The 9,756-nt window shown below is 36.5% G+C and overlaps 2 protein-coding genes across 3 annotated transcripts; one reads left to right on the top strand and one right to left on the bottom strand.

Annotated features, from left to right (window-relative positions):
- Nucleotides 1-230: 230 nt before the first annotated feature.
- Nucleotides 231-5,182, top strand: LOC118034641 (uncharacterized). The gene is made up of 11 exons (XM_035040012.2): nt 231-421; nt 1,062-1,310; nt 1,948-2,157; nt 2,555-2,635; nt 2,723-2,809; nt 2,921-3,016; nt 3,105-3,158; nt 3,261-4,342; nt 4,560-4,608; nt 4,710-4,749; nt 4,856-5,182. Exons 1-11 carry the CDS (start codon nt 365-367, stop codon nt 5,002-5,004), a joined length of 2,154 nt encoding a protein of 717 aa, XP_034895903.1. The 5' UTR covers nt 231-364; the 3' UTR covers nt 5,005-5,182.
- Nucleotides 5,183-5,877: 695 nt separating this feature from the next.
- On the bottom strand, nt 5,878-9,071 carry LOC118034447 (protein-tyrosine-phosphatase IBR5). Of its 2 annotated transcripts, none has more exons than XM_035039774.2 (5): nt 8,516-9,034; nt 7,999-8,098; nt 7,101-7,158; nt 6,779-6,885; nt 5,878-6,370 (listed from the first exon to the last, which is right to left on the bottom strand). In XM_035039774.2, exons 1-5 carry the CDS (start codon nt 8,765-8,767, stop codon nt 6,063-6,065), a joined length of 825 nt encoding a protein of 274 aa, XP_034895665.1. In that variant the 5' UTR covers nt 8,768-9,034; the 3' UTR covers nt 5,878-6,062. The 2 variants fall into 2 exon arrangements, with proteins under 2 accessions (XP_034895665.1, XP_034895744.1); XM_035039853.2 differs by having other exon boundaries at nt 6,369-6,508; nt 8,516-9,071.
- Nucleotides 9,072-9,756: the final 685 nt, after the last annotated feature.

Here is a 9,756-nt window from a genome sequence, read left to right on the forward strand (position 1 = left end):
AAATTAATATTTTTTTCTAATTATTTTTTAATGATTATAATATAGTGATGTTAAAAATAATAAAATAAAATTTAAAAATATATATTATTTTAATATATTTTTAATTAAAAATTACTCTGCAATACCAAAAAAATATATATATATACATACACAAGTTGTTCGGTTTTTCGAACAAACCCATAGTTCTGGATTTTTCTCCACGCATACCATGCGACAGCACATACGCAAGAAAGTAAAAATAAATTATAACAGGACGCTTACTTTAACAGGATCCTCGCTTGTGAACGCGTAAATTGCGCCGTCTCATATCCTACGCCACATCCTATATATACATGTTGTTTTTGTTTTTTGATTTTATCTGGCTATGAACGCTTACAACCCTGATAGAGAAAATCTACCACCTAATAATACGCACCAAGAGGTAAAGATTGAATTTTTTACTAAATTCTCAATCTGGGTTTTGTTCAATACCTGCTAATTGTCTCATTTTCTTCAAGAATCACCAAGGTTTTATCTGCTTTGGAAATGATGTTGAACTCATTTTGACCATACTTTCTTCGCACGCCAGCCCTGGTTAAATTTTATTTGAAGTTTGTAGCTTCTTCTTCTTTTTTTTTGTATCTTTTCTCAATTAGATCTTGTGGGGCAGTCTTAATTGTTTTGAAGTTGGAGATTTTGATGTGGGCTTCTCTGGTTTTGTAGGTAGAGCTTTCTGTGTTTTTGTGTCTTTGTTGGTTTCTTACAGAAAATCCGAAATCTCAGATATTAGTTCCTGATTTTGTTTATGTTATTGCTTATACACGTATTTGATTATTGACCATTTGATAATCGCTAGGTTCGAATATGTTTATGTTTCTGTCGAAGCAGTTATGTTATGAATTCTGCAACATGTACTGAACTTAGTTTATGTCTGGTTGAGGTTTTTAATGAACTATTGTTTAAGAATTAATGTCACTTATGGATGTTCGCAACTCGTAAACAAGTATGTCACTGTACGTGAAAATTTGTTGGCAATGCATGGTTAAGAAGATTCTGTCTTACCTAAAATTTTCTTTCTGCAGCACAACACCAGAATGGCCGAAATTATGTTTAAAGTAACAGTTATATGGAGGGGGAACAAATTTATTGTGGGAATGAACACTGATGCTTCTGTCAAGGATCTAGGGGATGAACTTCAGAAGTTGACAGATATCAAGGCAGATACCATGAGACTTATTGTTCCGCGATTTTCTAACAAAAGCTCAAAGCTGCTGTTTCCTTTCTCAGATGAACACTCACAGCTCAGCTTGCAAGAAGCTTCCATTATGGAGGTATCATCTCCTACTCTCTCTCTCTCTCTCTCTCTCTCTCTCTCTTTTTGGGGGGGGGTGCATTGTGATAACAAATATGACTAATTTTCCATGTACATGCTATTTTGTAAGTGTGCTTTTACTGAACTTTAAACATGTTTGGATGTGAAAGAAACAGTCTGAATGTAGTTTATAAATCTGATGCTTTAATGGATTTTACTTGTAAACTGATCCTATATAGCTTAGCTTTTCAATCATAGGTCTTTAAAGAAATGGGTGTTTGTAGAATACATTTATGATATATGATGTAGTTTATAGCTGTTATCACTTACTGCTGTTTTCCTGGTTGGTTTTGCCACATTTGTGTGGTGGAACATGCTAATCGGCCTTGTTATCTGAACAAAAATTTTGTGTACATAATGTATTTTTATATAGGACTGACCTGATCATCATTCTGTTTGTTTTACAATTTATTTTGTTAAAAGGGTCGCAAGCAATATAGCGAATTAAGTATAAGGTGGCAAATAAAGCTTTAGAGTGAATATTTAGTACTGACTTTTTCACATCTTTGCTTAATTAATGATTACTTTCTAAGCATATGCCAAAACTATTGTATCAAGTCTTCTAAGTCCTTCGATGCATATTTCTTTTATTTCAGGGAAAGTTTATCAGAATGTTGGGAGTGTCTGAAGATGAAGTTGATAAAGTTCTACAAAATGCAAAGGTTGACCTGAGGATCGCTGGATTTGATGAAGAGGAAAAGAGAATGAGGCAGCGAATGTCAGATAGACCTCGTGGTTTACTTAAACTTCCACAAGGACCTTATATCTTTTGTGATTTTCGCACACTTCAAATTCCTGGAGTTGAGGTGCATTTGAATGTGCCAGTTACTTTTTGCATTTAAATTTAAAGAAATTATTAGATTTCCAAATGCATTATATATCATAGATTAAATATAGGCAAAGGAGGAATGAATTGTGTCACTTATACTGAAATTTTGCATCATAATATCCTATGTTATAGTATTTTAGATGAAAGTATTATGATTAAAATATGATCCAGTACTTTCCTAGAGATTCACTGTGAATTTCTCTAACAGCAAAGACTTGTTATTGATTCTATCTGCTAGGTGTTCGAACTTGTACACTAAAATAGCATATATGGAATGCACGGAACATTACATTCTGAATCTGTCGGTAATCCAAGACTTGGTTTTATGGAAAAATAAACTATCATTGATTTCCCTTGTTTTTGCTTAACTTCAGCTGAACCCCCCTGCTTCAGAGGCTTTGAAAAGGATGCATATGCTTGCTGCGGATCCTGGAATTGTTGCTATAATGAACAAGGTACTGTTGGATGCATCTTTTCAAATTAAACACCATTACTAACTCAACATTCCTAACAATTAACTTTTGAATGATCATTTTCAAAAGCATCGTTGGCGCGTAGGAATTATGACTGAGATGGCCCCAGTTGGTTATGTTGGTGTGAGTCCCAAATGCATTCTTGGTTTCAATAAGGTAACGTCCTCCTCAAAGCGTATGAAAATACATTTACTGGTGTCACTGTTTTACTTTCTTTTGTCATTTTGGTTTCTTCTTACCTTGTTAACTCCTGTTTTGGCATTGCAGAATCATGGAGAGGAGATATCTCTTCGTCTTCGAACTGATGACCTCAAGGGTTTCAGGAAATATGAAAGCATCAAGAAAACTCTTCTGCATGAACTTGTAAGCTTTATAATCAAATTTGTTTTTTCCTCAAGTTTTTAGATTATCGTTATTGAGTTAATCTTTTTTGTTCTTATTTTCATCTCAGGCTCACATGCTGTACTCAGAACATGATGCGAACTTTTATGCTTTGGATAAACAGGTACAAATGCGTATCCATACACTTGTTTATGATTGTTGCATGATGAATGGTTAAGTTCAACAGAAATATTGTTGTCTAAAATTGGTGTGTGTTTTTCACCAGCTGAACCAAGAAGCTGCTAGTTTAGATTGGACTAAATCAAGGGGGCATACCTTGAGCGGAGTCAATCATCAAGACCAGGACAGCGAAGACTTTTATGTTTCAGACAGTAGAAGCTCTTCTGCGAAGCTCGGGGGAAACGTGTCTAATCAACTGGCTAGTGCCCGCGCATCTTCTGTGGCTGCTGCTTATCACCGTTTAGCAGATGCCTCTTCCAACAGTTTGGGAGCCTCTGAAGCACGTGAAGAACCCGACCCAGATGATTCAATTTTTAACATGCATAAAGAACCTGGTGCCAAGGGTCAGGTAGAAAAAGGAAAGTTAGATATTGAAAATCAACATAAATCTCAGTGGAAACCTCACCATCAACCTGATCCTGATGAACATCCTTTTAATCAAAACAAGAATGAACCTGATCCTGATGATTCTCAAGGCAATCACCATGAGGTGATGGACATCCTGAATGGTGGGATTCGCCCTGACAAAACCATTGATGAACCTGATCCTGATGATTCTCAAGGTAATCACCATGAGGCGATGGACATCCTGAATATTGGGATTTACCCTGCCAAAACCATTGATGAACCTGATCCTGATGATTCTCAAGGTAATCACCATGAGACGATGGACATCCTGAATATTGGGATTTGCCCTGGCAAAACCATTGACGAACCTGATCCTGATGATTCTCAAGGCAATCACCATGAGGTGATGGACACCCTGAATGGTGGGATTTTCCCTGACAAAACCATTGATGAACCTGATCCTGATGATTGTCTAGTTACTGAAAACACTGAAGACCATCTCCATCTAAAAAAAGCTTATAAAGAACCTGATCCTGATGAATCTGAAACAAATCAGGTTGTTCAGGCTGAGCCCGATCCTGATGATGATTTAGCAGCGTCACATGAGGTATCTAGGATGCAAATTGATGAACCAGATCCAGATGATGAAGAACTACGGAGAATCCAAGATCCTGTTAGTGTTATCTGCAGCCGCCTACAGAAGGCTACTGAGACACTGAGAGCTGAATTGAAGTCCACAGAAGCAACAGCAGCTTTGCAAACTCTTTTTAAGATAATTAGGTATGCTTATTTGGTTGTTCTCTTTAGTACAGTTAGGAATGTAGGTATATTGCATCACACTTCATCCTGATTTGTTACATTCCTGCACATTAGTATAGGTATGAGTCAACTTGCATAATCATAGAACACTTTTGATTCACTGATTTTCCATTTCCATCATGATTATTGTTTTATCTTTATGTCGTAATAAAGGCTGAAATATTTTAACTTCTGGCAGGAATGTGATCGAACACCCAGATCAGTCGAAATTCAAAAGACTCAGAAAGGTTCATTCACTCTTTCCCAAAATGTCTTTCCCGATAATTATTTGAATTTTGCTTTGGTTCCTTTGTCTAATCTCCTGACCACTATTTGTTGTACATTTTAGGCTAATCCCATAATCCAGAAACATGTTGCCAGTCACCAAGGTTTGTTTCTTTCTTACAATGTGCACATGGATGGATAGATAACGTTGGAGAGAGTGATCTTCGCTGACATATATTTGTGTGCTTGTCTGTTTCTCATGATTTACAGCTGCGGTGGAAATTGTTCATGTGGTTGGATTCAGTGAGGAAGTTAGTTATGATGAAACGGGGAAGGCTGATACTTATTTGGTGCTGAAGCGGAATGATCCAGGCTTGTTGTGGCTTGCCAAGTCAACCCTTGAAGCATGCATGGCCTAGAAGTCAAATAAGTGTGGATCCGAGCAAAATAATGATACTGAATAAACCCAGATTGTTGGGGATACCCTGTATAAATTTATGTGTTGTGTGCATCAAAATTACCTCCAGGATTGTACTCTGAATCTCCAAGTGACTTAAATTGTGAATAAAGCTCCCATGGAAGTTACCGAGGCCAGAACTTAATGCTCGAACGATTTTATGGATCTTTCACCAAATTGTCTTCTTTCATCCTCATTTAGATTTTTTTAAGATCTCACTTGGAAATCCAAGTTGACAGTCTCTTTTTGTATTATTAGATAACAGAGCTTTTTTTTTTCTAATTAAAATTAAAGAGTTTTTAAAGAGTTTTTTATATATCTAATTAATAAAATTTTAAATTTATTTTTTAGATATTACTAGTTGAAGTCTCACAAAATTCAAAATCACTAAAAGTTTATATAATTATTAATTTTAAGGCTCATGAGATTAATTAAGATGCGCACAAACTAGCTTGGACATCCATGTTAATAATAATAAAAAAAAATTACTATACTAAATTAAATTAGAGTAAAATTCATATTTTGTGATCATTTTCATTAATAGTAATTGAAAATTAAAAAATATAGTTCTTTAACTTTTAGATGATACTCTATTGAATACTAAAGAAGATTTATTTCTTCAATGTTCAGAATACACGCACCCGCACGCGCTCATCCTCGCCACTAAATGGCAAAAGCTAAGGATGAGCTATTTACCAGTGATAAATTCCCATCACTAGAAGTTGATCAAGGGAAGGTTACTCCTTTCTTCGGCAGTGGAAAAAACGCTGCAAGAAGCCGCTGAGATAACACAATTTTAGCACCCATACACCTTTTGTGTAGATGACAAAAACTCTACTCTTGGAATTAACACTTGTATAAACTTGTGAATAAACCAAGGCACACGCCAAATCCAAACCAAAAGTATAGTTTTCAGTTTGAACTTTTGTAACTTGCACTATTGCAAGCTCACTTAATGATCATTTAGCTTCTAGTCATTGCTAAACTTGCAGGCTCATTCATCAGGGAGGGCATTGAAATTCATGAATCCATTGAAACATCCCCGCCATTCGGGTTCGGCAAATTGATGCCAAGGGAGCTTTCTGATATGTTCTGGGGATGACCAGCTCCAAACTGGAACTCTTGTGGAGGAACTTCTAGAGGACGTGTGAAAATAGAGGGAGCACCAACACCAATGAACGCTGGGACAGGAACTGGATCATTAGCCTTTGGGAAGCCAAAGCTGAATGATGGCGCACCTACAGGAGGGAAGACTGGCAGGGCAGGGTTGCTATTATCAATTGACCCGAAAAGCTTCTGTTCATACTCATGCAACTGCTGGTGCACGGCTAAAAGCCACAAACAAAAGTGATAGTCAGGCATGGGGTAACTTCTCTCCTGGGAAACAAAAGGATCTCAGATAAAATGCATAGGCCAATGGTTCCAAAACATCATGGTCTCGAGACCAGAAAAAATTTGTGCGCTGCCTGAGAAAATTATTTGAGCTCATCGATCAACTTTCATATGATGATCTTTTACCAGGAAAAGGGGGAATGAGACCTGGTAAAAGTCAAAATTTACATAGCATGTGGTAGCACTTTCTGTAGACTTGAATAAATACTGCAGTTCTAAACTCAGTAGCAGGATTCTTGATTGCTTTAACAAATAGAAATGCAGAATCATAATGGAACTGTATAATATTGACCACAAAAGCAATTGTTTGCCCTATAAGCAAATCAGCATCAAGGTGAACATACCTTGAGTTAGATCAACAGATGGTCTCCGCTCTTTCACCCACTGGTAACATTGAGCAAGTCTCCATCCTCTGGACTTCATCAAGTAAGCCATTACAATAGCTGGAGACCTGTCAGAAGAACAAGGTTATATAATTTCCATAAACAAGCCAATAAAATACATTGCTGAACCCTAAAACACATGCCAAGAACTAACAAGTAACAATGGCCCCAAGATGTGATATGAAATAGCACAGAGTGAAGTCCCAATAGACACATAGGTTTCACTATTCCCAAAATAAAAAGAGAATAAAGATGACCAACATAATTGGCAGAAACACTTAACCTATTTTTTCCTGACATGCAATGGACAAGAACGCGAGCCTTGTCCCTCTCACATTGCTCTGCAAAAAACAAGCATGCGTCACTTTACACTCTTTCTGCGATGGAAAAATAAAGGATTGCAGTATGTAACAAATCCTGATAAAGTCTGCCCAAATTGCAATTTATCAAATCTAACAACCAACCTATTGATTGATTATCACTTAATGGTTGACCACGAGCCAATTATTCAAAAAAATAAATACTTCCATCAGTGAATTCTCCGATCAGAAGAAACATGATTTCAGGCTTCAGGGCTACAATTTTGTCAATGCGTCATGGTTACAGTTCATCTTATTGGAATACAACACAGAAGATTTTCTTCCTCTAAGCAAGTACCTATAGAACATCACCAGCCAAGAGCTTTCCCCCCTCGTTATTCTAAGAGGTGATAGAACAATAGACATTGGCCCTCATAAATAAAGGTGGATTCTGAACAAACCCTACCATGATCAGAACCATAAGTTGAACTAGTGAGATAATTGATCATTTAAGTTAAGAAATCAAAGAAAACTTGATTTAGCATTTAGAGACACAGATGCTTATGCAAGGTCGAAATGGAGTAAAGCAGAGGATTGATACGAGCTCTAAATAATTTCACAACCATATGTAAACAGAAGTAATAGCAGATGCACGTGGCATCAGCCTTTTAAAGCATTCAACAGTGCAACTTCTCAACAGCACAACGAAAAAAAAGCAGTTTCCAGTTCTTGTGTGGTCAAGTCAAAAACTTGATGAAACAGTGAAAGTAACACATACTTATTGATAATCCATCAAATCTAACTCACATAAAGACTGTCAAGAACTTGATGAAATAGTGAAAGTAACGCCTGCCAATTGATAATTCATCAAATCTGACTCACCTAAAAACTGAATGGCATCGTCAAATTGTAAGATCTTGTCATCCTGGAGGCAGTGATAGGTGAATGAATTCTTGTAGAGATTTTGACACGCAGGAACTGTCTGCAAATAGACAAAACATAAGAATACATCAGATCTCTTATTATTCCTGGTCTCTGCTAAGCTGTTGCTTGTGACATAAATAACAGGCAGCCATTAAATTAAAGAGTCAATTAATTGAAACCAACGAAATAAAAGATACTGTAACCCTACAAAGAACTCAATCAGTTTAATTTCCATTAAAGCTAAACTTTGTTTCCTTAAATCTCATACTAACTACTTTCTAAGAAGTCATATTATTCAACCTTCGATGCTTTTATGAAAAACGAGCACTAAAAAAATCCCAATCAAACCCTAAACCATAAGAATTTAAAACCAACGTAAGATAACTGAGCCATTTTTCTACAAAAAAAAACAAAAAACAAAAAACCTATCAATTTGTTCTCATTATTCAACGCAAAAAATATATATATTAATTACATTGAGCACACGAGTAATTCCTTGGGTTTTGAGGAGCTCGGATCGAGAGGCGTTGTCGTAGCTGCCTAGGAAAAGGAAGTCGGGGAGGATCTGAGAAGGAAAGGCGCTGAGGTGAACAGAGGGAGACTTATCGGCGGTGGATTCAGGCATACGGTGGCCGCAAATCCCGCAAACCTCACCCTCTTCGTACTTGTGGTAGTGACCGCAAACCCCGCACGGGTTTTCTCTCTCCCTCTTCCTCATCATCATCATCCAATCCAATAAGTAATATTATTTATTAAATCGCCAAAAGAGATGGGATTGATGATTATGATGATGATGATGATAGGTGTTTATTTAATGGAACCGATAGAAGAGTTTTTGGTACGGGTCTGGGCGGGCGTGATTGAGAATGAGACTGCGTTGCGTGTGTGCGCGAGAGAGTTAACTAATTGTTTTAAATTGGAAAATGAGAGAGAATTTATACAAAAGAGTATTTACACTGCTGTTTCTGGTTACTTTCTTGCTAGGGACAGGCAGGGGTGTCATCAGTAAGGCAACGAAGCCAGAGCGAGTACGACTATATGTTAAGGAGAATATTCATTAAATTTGGAGGTCTTGAGAGGATTGTCATTGGTTTTTGAAAAAAAAAATCAGCTTCTTCACCGAGGTATGCATTTGGATTTTGTTTAATATGAAAGATTAAATATTTTTAATATATATATATATATATATGAAGAAAAATAGAAACACTTTGGGTTGCTCGGGTCAAGGCCCAATCAGCCCTCCTGGTCCTTATGGGCCTAGCCCAGATGACCAGGCGACGGTGCTTTTCCAAGTTTAGGTGATCAAACCTACAAGTTGCTAGGCTTGAGTGATCATGTTTGGTCTCTTTAGCCTGGCTAGTGACCAATATAATTTTATTTTTTTATTATTTATTTTTTCTTTTAATATTTTCTTCTCATATTTATTTTTCTCGGTATTAACAATTTTATTATGCATTACACATGATTTTTTTTGTAGGACAGACACTATTTTTTATCAGCAATAACTCTATTTCTACCACGCCTAATGGCTCATATAAACACCAATAAAAATAAATATACCTAGTCAAATAGTTGTGACACGCCAACTTCTTTTTATAATCACGTGTTAGGCATGAAACAATAGCATAACATTACACCAATCAATGAGCCACCCTGGTTAGCTAGTGACATAATTCATTCTCTATAAATAAAAGTTCAAGATATGTTTATAGATAC

This window comes from Populus alba, chromosome 14 (assembly GCF_005239225.2).
Source record: "Populus alba chromosome 14, ASM523922v2, whole genome shotgun sequence".
Classification (NCBI taxonomy): Eukaryota; Viridiplantae; Streptophyta; class Magnoliopsida; order Malpighiales; family Salicaceae; genus Populus; species Populus alba.

Coding starts and splice junctions, on each gene's coding strand:
- LOC118034641 (XM_035040012.2), top strand. CDS start 365: ATGAACGCTTACAACCCTGATAGAGAAAATCTACCACCTAATAATACG. Junction 422..1,061: donor CTAATAATACGCACCAAGAG/GTAAAGATTGAA, acceptor TTCTTTCTGCAG/CACAACACCAGAATGGCCGA. Junction 4,609..4,709: donor AATTCAAAAGACTCAGAAAG/GTTCATTCACTC, acceptor TGTACATTTTAG/GCTAATCCCATAATCCAGAA.
- LOC118034447 (XM_035039774.2), bottom strand. CDS start 8,767: ATGATGATGATGAGGAAGAGGGAGAGAGAAAACCCGTGCGGGGTTTGC. Junction 8,099..8,515: donor GAATTACTCGTGTGCTCAAT/GTAATTAATATA, acceptor GTCTATTTGCAG/ACAGTTCCTGCGTGTCAAAA. Junction 7,159..7,998: donor CGATGCCATTCAGTTTTTAG/GTGAGTCAGATT, acceptor TGTTTTTTGCAG/AGCAATGTGAGAGGGACAAG.